The sequence below is a fragment of the Gorilla gorilla genome, chromosome 16 (genome assembly GCF_029281585.2).
Source record: "Gorilla gorilla gorilla isolate KB3781 chromosome 16, NHGRI_mGorGor1-v2.1_pri, whole genome shotgun sequence".
NCBI lineage: Eukaryota > Metazoa > Chordata > Mammalia > Primates > Hominidae > Gorilla > Gorilla gorilla.
Window position 1 is genome coordinate 25,087,301 of NC_073240.2, and position 14,818 is coordinate 25,102,118.

General features: G+C 39.6%; 1 protein-coding gene across 3 annotated transcripts; it reads left to right on the forward strand.

The window, feature by feature from the left end:
* The first annotated feature begins 1,906 nt into the window (after window positions 1-1,906).
* MKRN3 (makorin ring finger protein 3) lies at window positions 1,907-14,361 on the forward strand. Of its 3 annotated transcripts, none has more exons than XM_019010292.3 (2): window positions 1,907-3,246; window positions 11,632-14,361. In XM_019010292.3, exons 1-2 carry the CDS (start codon window positions 2,045-2,047, stop codon window positions 11,696-11,698), a joined length of 1,269 nt encoding a protein of 422 aa, XP_018865837.1. In that variant the 5' UTR covers window positions 1,907-2,044; the 3' UTR covers window positions 11,699-14,361. The 3 variants fall into 3 exon arrangements, with proteins under 3 accessions (XP_018865837.1, XP_055219302.1, XP_055219301.1); XM_055363327.2 differs by lacking the exon at window positions 11,632-14,361 and adding an exon at window positions 5,871-11,616 and having other exon boundaries at window positions 1,950-3,246; XM_055363326.2 differs by lacking the exon at window positions 11,632-14,361 and adding an exon at window positions 3,825-4,106 and having other exon boundaries at window positions 1,950-3,246.
* Window positions 14,362-14,818: the final 457 nt, after the last annotated feature.

Genomic DNA, 14,818 nt, shown 5'->3' on the forward strand with positions numbered 1-14,818 from the left:
CGGTTAGATAACTTTTAATGTTGTTATGAATGTTATTAATTTTAAATGTTTACTTCAAATGTTATTGATGATAGAGAAATAAAAATGATTTTCATATATTGGACTCCTGTCCAGTGTCCTTGCTAAATGTACCTATTAAATCTAATAGCTTGTCTGTAAATTATTCTCAATTTTCTGTTGCATTCCATCAATAATTTCTTTCCAGTTATAACATCTTTCATTTCTTTGCTATTACACTAGCTAGGTCTTGCAATAATAAATACAGATTTTTTTTGCCTTTAGATTTATTTCAGAGGGAAAGTTTTAGAAACCTTTATTTAGATAATTATCTAAATTACAGATGTAATTTAACAGATCCATATTCACATTTATTTCTGCTCCTGTCATTTTTACTAATAGATGTTTCCACCAATATGACTATTTCATGTAACTTTTCAAGTTTTATCTCCTTTGTTCCTGATATTCTCTAATGATTTTTAATGTCTGTTATTAATGTAGTGATAACATATTTGAAATTACTGATCTTGGGTATTAGAGCCTTCTTCATTTTTCCTTGATAAATTTCACCAGAAATTATCTGGCTTCAATAAGCAGTTTAAGGGATTTTACTTAATTTATTTCCCTTATTTAATATTTGTTTTTCTTCATTGCTTTTCTTGCCCTTATTATTTGCTTCATTCTGCTTTCATTGCTTTTACCTACTTAATTATAATTTAATTTGTTGACTTGGGTGATTATAAATATTCAGATATGTTTCCACTTTGCAGATTTAGGCAACAAAATTTCCTCAAAGAAACTTATAGAAAACAAATCCAATAATATATAAAATGATATATCATGACAGAAGGGCTTCTTATTAGAAACAAATTGGTTAGTTAAATATTTGAAACTCATAGCTGCAAATAATCACATTAAGAGAATAAAGGGAAAAACAAGATTGTCTCAAAAAATGTACAAAACTACATAACAGAATTCAGTATGCAGTCATGATACATACTCTCAGCAAAGTAGGAATACAAAAAAATGATTAATCTACATTTATCTGCAAAAATGACAAAACGCTCATACATGGAAATTAAAGACCATTCCTTTGTGGATAATATGGCACAGGATATGGTATGAAAGGCTGTCCTGCCACAACACAGCACAGATGGGGTTGAAAGAAAGGAAGGGAAACAAAGGGCTGCCATGAATTAAACCAGTAGAGAAAATAAAAGCCCGGGTCATGCAGGGGACAGTGTCTTATTAAGCCAGCATCAGGACTGGTTGAAGTCTGGGGCTTCTAACACAGTGGGAAAATGAGCATAGTAATCACAATAAAGAAAGACATCTGAAAGGTGCTAACTTAGCCTCAGATCAGAAGTGCTCTCTGCTAATGCCTTGCTGGTGAAAAGCGTATCCAATGTAAGCCCTCAGAAATCCCAGAAAACAAAGACCAAAAGAAACGGCGCCTTGTCAACCGAACGAATTGAAAAAAGCTTCCCGCCGCGATCGGGCATTAAAAGAAACAAACCACAGACATAAGATGGAGTGAATCAAAAAAGAATTTATATAATTCATGGATGAAATGTTTCAGAATCTATAGGATTATATCTTTTTTAAGGCAGACAGATACGAAAATACAACGAAGCGTGCATGACCGAAACCAGAAGAGATTAAAGTAAAACCTCATTCTCCTGAGGAAATCGTGTGAGAAGGGACTTAGGGACTGCCGGAACACAGCGAAGCAGAGGCAGAAGGCAGACAAAAGGGACTGGGTTGGTCCCCGCCTGTGTGAACGAAAAAATATGTCAGATTGGAAAATTGCGGTAAAAACCAGGCAGAGCACGTACGTTGCCCCCACAGGAAGTGTCCGCCATGCTGCCTGTGCCCGGAAGTAGGTAGGAACACACAGTCAGAGGGACCCAAAAGCAGGGGGGAAGGAAAAAGAGATGCACACTTCCCCTAGAGAAGCCTCCGAGCGCGGCCGCCATTCCGGGCCTCAAGCCCATAAAGAAAAAATACCGGAGAGGTTCTGGCACCATTTCGGGGTGCCAAAGCAGCCATGGAAGAGCCTGCAGCTCCCTCAGAAGCCCACGAGGCAGCCGGGGCCCAGGCAGGTGCTGAGGCAGCAAGGGAGGGTGTGTCTGGGCCGGACCTTCCCGTCTGTGAGCCCTCCGGGGAATCTGCTGCTCCAGATTCAGCCCTGCCACATGCGGCAAGGGGCTGGGCCCCCTTCCCTGTAGCTCCAGTCCCTGCCCACCTCCGCAGAGGAGGCCTGAGGCCTGCCCCAGCCTCAGGAGGAGGAGCCTGGCCCAGTCCGTTGCCGAGCCGAAGCAGCGGCATTTGGACAAAGCAGATCATCTGCAGGTATTATATACATGGGCAGTGCAAGGAGGGGGAGAACTGTCGCTATTCGCACGACCTTTCTGGTCGGAAGATGGCCACTGAGGGCGGCGTTTCGCCACCTGGGGCCTCTGCAGGTGGAGGCCCTAGCACGGCTGCGCACATCGAGCCCCCGACTCAGGAAGTGGCGGAAGCCCCCCCGGCTGCATCCTCCCTTTCCTTGCCTGTGATTGGCTTGGCTGCTGAAAGGGGTTTCTTTGAAGCCGAGAGAGACAATGCAGACCGTGGAGCTGCTGGAGGAGCAGGTGTAGAAAGCTGGGCGGATGCCATTGAGTTTGTTCCAGGGCAGCCCTACCGGGGCCGCTGGGTTGCATCTGCCCCCGAGGCTCCTCTACAGAGCTCAGAGACTGAGAGGAAGCAGATGGCTGTGGGCAGTGGGTTGCGGTTTTGCTATTATGCTTCCAGGGGAGTTTGCTTTCGTGGGGAGAGCTGTATGTACCTCCATGGAGACATATGCGACATGTGTGGGCTGCAGACCTTGCACCCCATGGATGCTGCCCAGAGGGAAGAACATATGAGGGCCTGCATTGAAGCACACGAGAAAGATATGGAACTCTCGTTTGCTGTGCAGCGTGGTATGGACAAGGTGTGTGGCATCTGCATGGAGGTTGTCTATGAGAAGGCCAACCCCAATGACCGCCGCTTTGGCATTCTTTCCAATTGCAACCATTCCTTCTGTATTAGGTGTATCCGCAGGTGGAGAAGTGCCAGACAGTTTGAGAACAGGATCGTCAAGTCTTGCCCACAGTGCAGGGTCACCTCCGAATTGGTCATTCCCAGTGAGTTCTGGGTGGAGGAGGAGGAAGAGAAGCAGAAACTTATTCAGCAATACAAGGAGGCAATGAGCAACAAGGCCTGCAGGTATTTTGCGGAAGGCAGGGGTAACTGCCCATTTGGAGACACATGCTTTTACAAGCATGAATACCCTGAGGGCTGGGGAGATGAGCCTCCTGGGCCAGGTGGTGGGTCATTCAGCGCATACTGGCATCAACTTGTGGAGCCTGTGCGAATGGGAGAGGGCAACATGCTCTATAAAAGCATTAAGAAGGAGCTTGTCGTGCTTCGGCTGGCCAGTCTGTTGTTTAAGCGGTTTCTTTCACTGAGAGATGAGTTACCCTTCTCTGAGGACCAGTGGGACTTGCTTCATTATGAGCTGGAAGAATATTTCAATTTGATTCTGTAGCATCGTGCTGTGGCATGTGGTCTAGTCTGCTGAGGTTCTGTCGTCTGCTATTGCCTGTTTTCCCTGTGTTGACACTCTTACTGCATTCAGGGGCTGTTGAGGCAGTGCTTCTGTTTTCTTGTCTATTCTGCATATCTTTCCCCCTAGGATTATGGTGATTATCTGTGTTAAAAAATAAGTCCTTAAAGTTACTGTTTTGGTGAAATTAATATTAATGTCAGCTTATGGCTTTTTTTGTCATCTCTGTTGTCAACAGGATCAGTTCTAGTGTAGTGTTTACTGAATTTCCACACTTATTTTGAAGACCCTCAAGAGTAAATGTGGCAGAGTGAAAGGAGAAGTTTTAATTGAACTAGTAGCTTTGTGCTATAATAGCCTTAACAAATGGACCCTTGCAGGGCTTTGCAGCTGCTCATCTGTTTGTTTACAGTTTGTTCTTTCCCTCCTTCCCCTTCAAGTGCACTTGTTAAACTGTGATGAACTTGTGATTTTGTGTTTTACTTGACCAAAACCAAGTGTATATGTTTACATGTTTTTATCCTGTTTAGCTTGACATGAAATAATTTATATTTGGAAATATATATTTAAGAATTATATATATATAAAATATATATGTATAAGAGTTATGTATTTAAAAAATATATAAAAGAATATACATCACAATATAATATTTATGTTTATGTAATAAAGTAAATACAGAGCTGAAAGCTGAAGGTCAAAGCCTAACAGGATTGGCTGTTGTGTGGATGTGAGTTGTGTGAATAATCTTTCTGTCCCTCGCACATAAGCCAGTAATTAGCATCTAATGAAAAGGACTGTTCAAGTGGGTCTGGCCAAATGTGACAGATGCAGATCTTAGAGGACTTACAAAGCACTATATTGGTAATTCTTACAATGGCATTAATAGCTCACTCTATAAATACAGAAATGGTGTTCCTATGCAGTTTAGCCACCTTCTCATTAATTCTTTGTAACAGCAAATCCTAGGCTCAGAGGCACAGTGCTTTGTATTTGATATACAAAGTCTCTAGACTTTCCCAACAAGGGGCTTTTGACAAAAGAGTTCAACATAAAAGTAACAAGATTATAAAAGGGAAAATAGAAAAAAAATATTAAAACCAATGAGAATAGAATGGAAAGATAAAATAATAAAATATAGAAAGCACTAAAAACTAAGTGTAAGAGTAATATAGAAAATTTACATACAAGTACAACTTAATTAGATTAAATGAAAGCAGTTTAAAGACTGAAAGTCAAAGGCTATAGGACTTCATTACAATCAGAATGAAACATCCTGTTTAAAATACACACAACATAAAAATACAGAAACACTCAAAGTAGTAGGATGGGAAAAAGCCGAACAGGTGCTGTGACTCTCTTGATTGTAGACAAAGTTTATAGTAAGGGTAAACACTTTGCTGGAGATAAAAAGGAATGATACATAAACATTAAATTGTAATTCACAGGAATATATAACTATTCAAATTTTGTATACATTCAATAACATTGTATCAGATACACAACTGATGAAAATCCTAAATCCAGACTCTTAGTGGACAATTTTAATACACCTTTTTAGTAACCAAACAAGCAAAGAAAAAATGAATGTGAAAGAGAATGATGCCATTTTAATGATTTACCTGTACAACGTATGATCTGCATCAACTGCAAATGCACTTATTTTGGCTGAAGTAGCTGAAAAATATGCTGGGAGTCTGAATCTTGAGTCCCAGGTTATTCACACTGTCCTGACTGTTCAACAAAGACGGCACATTTACAGAGTTTATACCATGTACTTTGCATGCAAAAGGATGAATTTGTGAGAACTACCTAATGTGGTACTTGCTATAATTTTTCTCATTATCATGATGAGGTAAATAATAGAGAATTTAAAGGTTTTGCCCATAGAGTTTACGACCCATAGCTGTGAATTAGTGGAACAAAGACTGGAACTCAAGCAGTATTTGTCCAGAGCACTCGCACTTACCATGTTCACTAGGAGCAGGTCGACCAGATGAATGTAGCTGCTGGAGATGCAAGTACAGCCTTTAAATATGGATGCTTCAGCCAAGTGGAGCAAAGATGGACATGAATAAGCTCCCACAGAATGTAGGAGCCATGGGGCTTTTACCTATAGGCTGCCAGCTCAGTGATTTTAGTCCACTGCTTCAAAGTGTGCTTCAGCCTCCTATACTTTTACATTGCCTCTCCCTTCTTATATGACTCCTAGTTCTCCTAGTATGTACCTCAGCCTATTTGCCTGGACCTTTTGCCATATTCCTTTCCTCTTGATTCCTCTTAGCCAAAGAATTCACCAATCAGGACACCCTTGATGCCTGACTATCACTGGCATGCAAGGTGAGTGACAGATTCCAAATAAATTCCAAACATCTGAGGTCCCTGGCCTGCAGTCGTGCAGGAGAAAGAGAGATTAGATGAACTAAACAACCAAAGAATGAGACCAGATGGTGCACTCTCAAAGACTGTGCCAACACCAAAGTCTCAGAAAATAGTGGCAAAGCTTTCAGAGAGGGGTTTTTAAGCTGAGCCCAGAAAGCTGTGGAAAGTTTCTCCAAATGTACACTTCCCTGCATTGTGAAATATCGTGTTTTTATTCAAATAGTATCTTGAACCAGATAATCATAAAGTTCAGTATTTATAGTAGGACAATGGTCAGTAGAAAATAAAGTGGCTTGAGATACCAAGGATAGTTAGAATCCTGACTCTGTTTCTTACCAGCCATTCAGTTTCACAGTCTAAGCAAGTTACTTAAATTTTCTGTACTTCAGTTTCTTCATATGAGAAATGGGTACAGTTCCACCTACTTTTGCAGGATTGTTGTGAGGATCAAATGTAGTCTGGACAAAAAGCTTGAAACATAGGTTTTTTTTTTTTTAGTGATTATGTATAGATGTGAGATTTGTGCATATTTTTGGACATGAAAAGGTGATTGCACAGAAATTAATCACCAAGATTTTCTTTTTGAGAATCTCTGGAACTTGTATTAATGTAATGTTATCATTTAATGATTATTTTGGTAAGCAAGGGGTATATTACCGTCACATTCATAATTTCAAAAAGATGAAGTATTTTTTCAGCAAAAATTATTCATTTGAAACTAAATATGTGCTATTCAATTACTTAAAATATAACAAAAATACATATTTTTGGCAGAGTTCTAGGTGAGGAAAATAACAAAGGGACATTTTTAGAATATACGGGATTCCTTGTTCCCTCATCAGTTCATTCAGAAAAATGTCAAATAACAGAAGTATTACTGCCACCAAGTCTGGGTGAAATGTTACCAAGGGCTTTCCCACGATCTGACCACTCCCCTGCTGCAGTCAGGAACAAAGAAGCCTTTGCCACACAAAGGTCTGCTCTGTGAGTGATTCAGAGTGTGTGCTGGCCCTCGCCCCTATGAGGACTCAAGGACTCAGCCCTGGGGTCCACAAAAATGGTATCATTTCAGCTACAACTTAAAAAGCCTAAAACAAGTCAGGTTTGCTTTTCTTCGGTTTCATGTGTCTCGATTTGATGGATATCCACACATGCAAATAGTATACTGAGAGAAATTTACCTAGTAATGCCTCCCCTTTGAAGATATGGAAATCACTTTGTCTCATAGCTCACATGTCACTAAATCAATTCACTGAATTTCACTGACAGGGAAACATTGTCAGTCTGTAGTCTATGTCCATATGCTCTTCCATTTTACAGTTTTCCAAACATCATAGAGGCATGGTTTCTGTTGCCACAGCTAATACAAAACTACAACTTCAGTGTGGGATAGAGTTAGGGTAGGGCTGGGAACAGGGATGTGTGGGAAATAACCCAGTACTAGTGCAAAGAAGTAAACTAATTCATGTCAATTTTTGCCTTGAAAATATATATCACATTTTCCAATATTAATGGAACAATAACAAAAATAATTGTGAAATAGAGTACAGTGAAACTGTCAATTAGATCTAGATATAAAAGTAGTACAGGCAACATCTTTTCTGAGGTCAATATAAGAAAATAAGCTACTACCGGCTGGGCACAGTGGCTCACACTTGTAATCCCAGCACTTTGGGAGGCCGAGGCGGGCGGATCACGAGGTCAGGAGATCGAGACCATCCTGGCTAACACAGTGAAACCCCGTTTCTACTAAAAATACAAAAAAAAAAAAAAAAAAAAAAAAAGCCAGAGTTGGTGGCAGGTGCTTGTAGTCCCAGCTATTCAGGAGGCTGAAGCAGGAGAATGGCGTGAACCCGGGAGGCAGAGCTTGCAGTGAACCGAGATCGCGCCACTGCACTCCAGCCTGGGCTACAGAGCGAGACTCCATCTCAAACAAAAAACAAAGAAAATAAACTACTACCACTTTTAATTGTCTCTCATAAATAATTTGATGTAGGAGTGAATTCAAAATCATTTAGAAGAATATAATATGACAATGACAAACTATACATACCGTAATATACAGGATACTTCTGGATCTGTATTCAGAGTATAACTCCTAATTTTAAATACTAATGTATATTGTCTTAAAAACAAAGAGCCTAATTAACTACGTATTCAAACCTAAATTTTAAAAAGACCACAACATGAACACATGCACACATATACACAAACACATACAAACACAACTAAGGTAAGCAGGAGGAATTAGGAAATATTAAACTAAAAATTTGTTGAACAGAGAATGAAAATGTAAAGGCTGATTTTTTTTTTTGGTAAAAATAATTAGTAAACAGATAAACCACTAACTTAAAAAATAAAGGATAAGGTGCAATTAAAACAGGAAATGTTAATCAGAGGTAATTAGAGCTAAAAAGACACTAAAGAAATGGGAAATAAATCCTTGTTATACCTGAGGGAAATGTACTTGAAAATATGAAACAAAATTTAACAGTTTCAACATAAATATAAATTTCCAAACATCAATCCAGAAGACAAATCTAAACGAACCTATTACTAACAACAACAAAAAAAGAAGTTGTCTAAAATGCACTTACTCCCTACTCCACACAAAAAGAAACAGAAGACATTATCCCCTGAAATTTACTTAAACATTTAAGTAAAATATATTGCAATGCTGTATAAACCATTTCTTAGTCCATTTGAGCTACTGTTAAAAAATATAAACTAGGTGGCTTATAAGCAACATAAATTTATTTCTCACAGTTCTGGAGGCTGAGAGGTTTAAGAGCATGGCACCGGCAGCTTGGTTCATAGATGACCATCTTCTTAGTGTCCTCACATAGTGGAAGGCACTACCAACCTCATTGGGACCCCTTTAATTGTGCTGTTTTAATGTACAATAAAATGTATTAAAAACTATAAATAATTACATAAATATATTTGTTTTCTTTTTTATGGGTAGTTTGTTTTTCAGTGGAGAAGTGCTTGAAGCAATGTCATATGATAACGTTATAGTGAAAGTTTTATGCAAGTTAAGCAAGAATACAATACAATATAAACAATGAGGGAATCACAGTTGTGGGGGCTTAGACACAAAGCTGTGTATACCATTTGAGCTGGCAAATTGCAACCTCTTTTATTAAGGGCACTAATTCCACATATGAGGCCTCCACCGTCATGACTCCAACACCTTCCAAAGGTCCCATCTCCTAATACCATTACCTTAGAGATTAGATTTCACCGTAGAAATTTTGGAGATACACAGACATTCAGTATACAGAACTGCTATGGTTTGGATATGGTTTATTTAGCCCGCCAAGTCTCATGTTGAAATTTGATCCACAGTGTTGGAGGTGGGGCCCAGTAGGAGGTGTTTGAGTAATGGGAGCAGATCCTTCATGAATGGCTTGCTGTTCTCCTCACGGAAGTGAGTGAATTTTCACTCTGAATTCCCATTAGAACTGGTTGTTGAAAAGAGCCTAGGCTGGGCACAGTGGCTCATGCCTGTAATCCTAACACTTTGGGAGACAGAGGCATAAGGAATGCTTGAGGCCAGGAGTTTGGACCAGCCTGGACAACATGGTGAGACCCCATCTCTACAAAAAAATAGAAACAATTAACCAGACATGGTGGTACATGCCTGTAGTCCTAGCTAATCAGGATGTTGAGGAGGGAGGACTGATTGAGCCCAGGAGGTCGCGGCTGCAGCGAGCTATGATTGTACCACTGCACTCCGGTCTGGGCTGCAGAGTGAGACCCCGTCTCTAAAAAAATAGGAAAAGAGCCTGGCAACTCCTTTGCCTCCTCTTTCATGATGTGATGTCTTCTCCTCTTCCTCTTTTATCATGAGTGAAAACTTGCTGAGGCCCTCACCAGAAGCAGATATTGGTGCCACGCTTTTTTGTTTGTTTGTTTGTTTGTTTGTTTGTTTTTTGAGATGGATTTTTGCTCTTGTTGTCCAGGCTGTAGGGCAATGGTACACTCTTGGCTCACTGCAACCTCTGCCTCAGGGGTTCATGCAATTCTCCTGCCTCAGCCTCCCGAGTAGCTGGGATTACAGGTGTCCGCCACCACGCCCAGCTAATTTTTGTATTTTTAGTAGAGACGGGGTTTCACCATGTTGGTCAAGCTGGTCTCGAACTCCTGACCTCAGGTGATCCACCCGACTGGGCCTTCAAAAGCGCTGAGATTACAGGCATGAGCCACCACACCTGGCTGGTGCCATGATTTTTTTACAGACTCCGGAACCATAAGCCAAATAAGCCTCTTTTAAAAATTATATTCAGTTTCATATATTCCTTTATAGAAACAAAAATGGACTAAGACAGAAAATTGGTACTGAGGAGTGGAACGTTGCTATAAAAATACCTAAACATTTGGAAGCAGCTTTGGAACTGGGTAATGAGCAGAGGCTGGAAGAGTCTAGAGGGCTCAGAAGAAGATAGGAAGGGAAAGCTTGTAACTTCCTAGAGACTGGTTGTGACCAAAATGCTGATAGAAATACAGACAATAAAGGACATGCTGAGGAGGTCTCAGATGGAAATGAGGAACTTACTGGGAACTGAAGCAAAGTTATACCCTAGCAAATAATTTGGCTGCGTTGTGTATACACTAGCACTTTGTGGAAAGCTGAACTTAAGAGTGACGGCCTAAAGTATCTGGCAGAAGAAATTTCTAAGCTTTGGCAAAGCATTCAAGAAGTGGTGTGGCTGCATCCAACAATCAACAGATTGGGAGCAAAGGAAGGACTTAAAGTTGGAACTTTTGGTTAAAAGGGATACAGAGCATAAAAATTTGGAAAACTCAAGCCTGTCCACGCAAAAGAGAAGGAAAGAGCATTTTTCAGGAGAGGAAATCTGAGGGGGGGCAGCTGAACAACCACTTGCTAGAAAGATTAGCACAGGTAAAAGAGAGCCAGTTGGTAATAGAACAGTGAAAAAAGTCCAAAGGCATTTCAGAATCTTTGAGTTTACTCCTCCCATTACAGGTCCACAGGCCTAGGAGGACAGATGACTTCTGGGCCAGGCCCAGGGTGCTGCTGCCCTGTGCAATCTTGGGAAGCTGCTTCCCACATCCTGGCTGCTCGGACCACAGCTAAAGCTCAAAGGGCTCAAGCTACTGTTTAGACCACTGCTTCAGAGGGTGCAAGGTGTAATGTTTGGGGCTTCCATGTGGTGCTAAGACTGCAGGCACACAGTGTGAGACTGGCTGAGCTCTTTGTGGGTTGGAGCCCCCGCGTAGTGTCTCCACCAGGCCCCACCTAGTGGAGCTGAGGGAGTAAGGTTGCCATCCTCCAGACCCCAGAATTCTAGAGTCACCAGCAGCATGCACTCTCAGCATGGAAAAGCCGCAAGCATTGGATTCCAATACATGATAAGAGCCACATGGGCTTCACACATCAAAGCCACGGGGACAGGGCTGCCCAAGGCCTTGGGAGCCCACACTTCATACTGTTGTGCCCAGGATGTGGGACATGGAGTCAAAGGAGAACGTTTTGGGGCTTTAAGTTTTTATGTCTGCCCTTCTGAGTTCTAGACTTAATGTGGGGAGTATTACCTCTTTCTTTAGGCTGATTTCTCCCTTTTGGAATGGGAATGTCTAACCGATGCCTGTATCACGTTTGTATCTTGGAAGTAAATATCTTGTTTTTTATTTTACAGGTTCACAGCTGTAAAGAACTTGCCTGGAGTCTCAGATGAGACTTTGGACTTTGGACTTTTGAGTTGATGCTGGACCAAGTTAAGACTTTGTTGATAGGATGATTTTATCTGGCAATGTGAGAAGAACCTGAGTTTTAGGGGGTCGGGGCAGAATGCCATGGTTTGGATATGGTATCTTTGGCCCCACCGAGTCTCATATTGTAATTTGATAACCAGTGTTGGAGGTGGGGCTTGGTGGGAGGTGTTGGGAATATTGGGGTGCATCCCTCATGAATGGCTTGGTGCCATTCTTGCAGAGATGAGTGAGTTCTTACTCTTGAGTTCTCTAGAGAACTGGTTGTTAAAAGACCTTGGCATTTCCTCCTCTTCTCTCTGGGTTTCTCTCTTGCCATGTGATGCCTACTCCCCTTCCCTTTCTGGCATGGGTGGAAGTTGCCTGAAGTTCTCACCAGAAGCAGGTGTTGGTGCCATGCTTCTTGTACAGTCTCCAGAACCATGAGCCAAAGAAACCTGTATTTTAAATAAATTACCCATCCTCAGGCATTTCTTTATAGCAACACAAACAGACTGAGAAGCACTATTTCATAAAACAAAGGTGCACCTATATAACTTATGCATGGTATATAACATGGTATCAAAATATTGCCAGTTCTAGTTCATTTTGTGGTGCTGTAACAGAATACACATGCTCCTTGACTTATGATGGGGCTGTGTCCCAATAAACTCATCATAAGTAGAAAATATCATAGTTGAAAATGCATTTAATGTCCCTATAAACCCATTATAAAGACAAAAAAATCATAAGTCAAACCATTGTTAAGTCCAGATGCTCATTGATTTACATTGGGGTTATGTCCTGATACACCCATTGTAAAGTTGAGTAATCATAAGTTGAACCATCATAAACTGGGGCCCCTCTGTGCCTGAGACTGGGTAGTTTACAATGAACAGAAGTTTATTGGCTTATTGTTATGGAGGCTTGGAAATCTAAGATTGAGGGGCCAATATCTGGTGAAGGCCTTCTTGTTGCACCATCCCGTGGCAAAAGGGCAATGAGAGTGAAGAGAGCAAGAGCCTGAACTCAAAACTTCAAGCCCTTTTATAATTGGTATTAATCCATTCATGAGGGTAGAGCTCTTATTACCTCAACATTTCCCATTAGGCCTTACCTTCCAACACTGTTATATTGGGGATTAAGTTTCCAACACATGCTCTTGGGGGGACACATTCAAACCATAGTACCAACATAGTATAATACAAAAATAACTAGAGATCTATCTCATTTATAAATATTGATGCAAAAAATATGAAATGAAATATAGAAAGTGAAAGAATAGCACTGTTAAAAAATAAGACTTCAGGAAGTAGTGGATTATATTCCAGGAAAACAAAGATGGTACAATATGAAAAAATATTTTTTCTTAATATATCAAAGGAAATAATCATATAAGCAACTTCATATATCTCCCAAATTTGTGATCAATTTGCTTTAGTGTATATAATACAGCTATTTAGGGCATAAATATATTTATATGTGTATATTACCCAAATCTAAATTTTTGAGAAATGAACACACAAAAACACATAACTAATGAAAAGAAATAAAAAATATAGGAAGATTAAAGTATTAAATATAAAGGCTGAGACTTTGAAAACAATTAATAAAATAAACCACTAACTAAATTAATGAGGAAAATGAGAAAAAATAAAAACAAAATCACATACACACATTCAATAGGAGGAATTCACAACAGATATTCTATTAAACAAACATAAGAAATCATCACTCAACCGATGAAGATTAATTGCAAAACTGAAATTGATGTTTTTCCAGACATTTATAATTTATCAAACATTGGCTACAAAACATGACAATGTAACCTACTAGTTAACATAAAATTAATAAAATGGTTATCACAATTTTAATAGGGATTGTCATAAAACCTTTAAAGAACAAATCATTAAAGTGCTATGTAACACAATCCAGAAGTTTAAAATGGAAGGAAGGGTCACTGACTTGTTTAATTATGAATGACATGTAATTTTATATCAGAGTGTAACTAAGGTAGTGAACACACACAAACACACATTCACAAATACATGGAAACTAATGATCAAGTTTATGAATAATGATGCAAAATTTTAAGAAAATATTAGAATAAAAATATTTCAGCATTGTATTTCTTTAGCCAAAAAAGGTAATCATATAATCATCTCTTTTGATCAGGCAAAAACAATTAGATTTTTCTTTCCTTTCTTCACTGTTATTATTTTCATGTATCAATCAATGCAATTGTATACAAGGCCAAAAAATGAGACATATAAATGATACATCCTTCAAAGAAGGATTTAAATTCCTCTCTCTGAGATGTTGTATGTTGAAAATCTGAAAATTTCTGTAAAACTTTAAAAAATAAAAATCAGTAAAATTCTAGGAGAAAAATAATAAATGTGGATGTTTCGTATAATATAGAAAATGTAATGAAATGCCTATTTTTGTTATCACAACAATAATTTAAAGTACACAAGAACCATGTGCTTTAAATTTAGGAATAAATAAAAACTGGGAATAAATTTAAAAATGTGTTAAGTGCCTTCAGGAAACCATAAATACTTAAACAAATGATAATATATACTATATAATTTAATAGGGAACTTTAACATCACCAATGTGTCAATTTTTTAATGAATTTACCAAATTTCTAATAAAGTACTGCTTAGGGAAAAGTCTTAAACTGTGTCCTTCCTGTACTCTCAATCACAACAATCATCAACACAGAAAATGTCAGTGGCTAAATGTGGGGGCATTTCACACACACCAAGCAGCAGACACCAGCTGGGCATCCTCCAATTTAATTCCAAGGCTATCTACCTGGAGATAGTGTCAGATCCCGCAGGTGAGGGGCCGGCTTCAAGACTCCCCCGACTCCCTAGACGCCAGTCACAAAGTCCAGGCCTCTGGAACTTCTGACCAGTGGGCTTCAAGTTGGCATTCCCACAACCCACTCTTTGGATTTGATTAATTTGCTGGAGCAGCTCACAGAACTCAGTGAAACACTTATGTTTACTGATTTATTATAAAGGATATTACAAAGGATGCAGATGAAGAGATGCATTTGAGGAAGCTATGGGGGAATGGGGTGGAGCTCCCATGCCCTTCTGGAGTGCCACCCTCCAGGAACCTCCC

Bases quoted from the DNA above. Each gene is read 5' to 3' on its own strand.
- MKRN3 (XM_019010292.3), top strand. From the start codon at position 2,045: ATGGAAGAGCCTGCAGCTCCCTCAGAAGCCCACGAGGCAGCCGGGGCC. The intron at 3,247-11,631 runs GTATTTTGCGGA...TTTATTTTACAG, and splicing joins ATGAGCAACAAGGCCTGCAG to GTTCACAGCTGTAAAGAACT.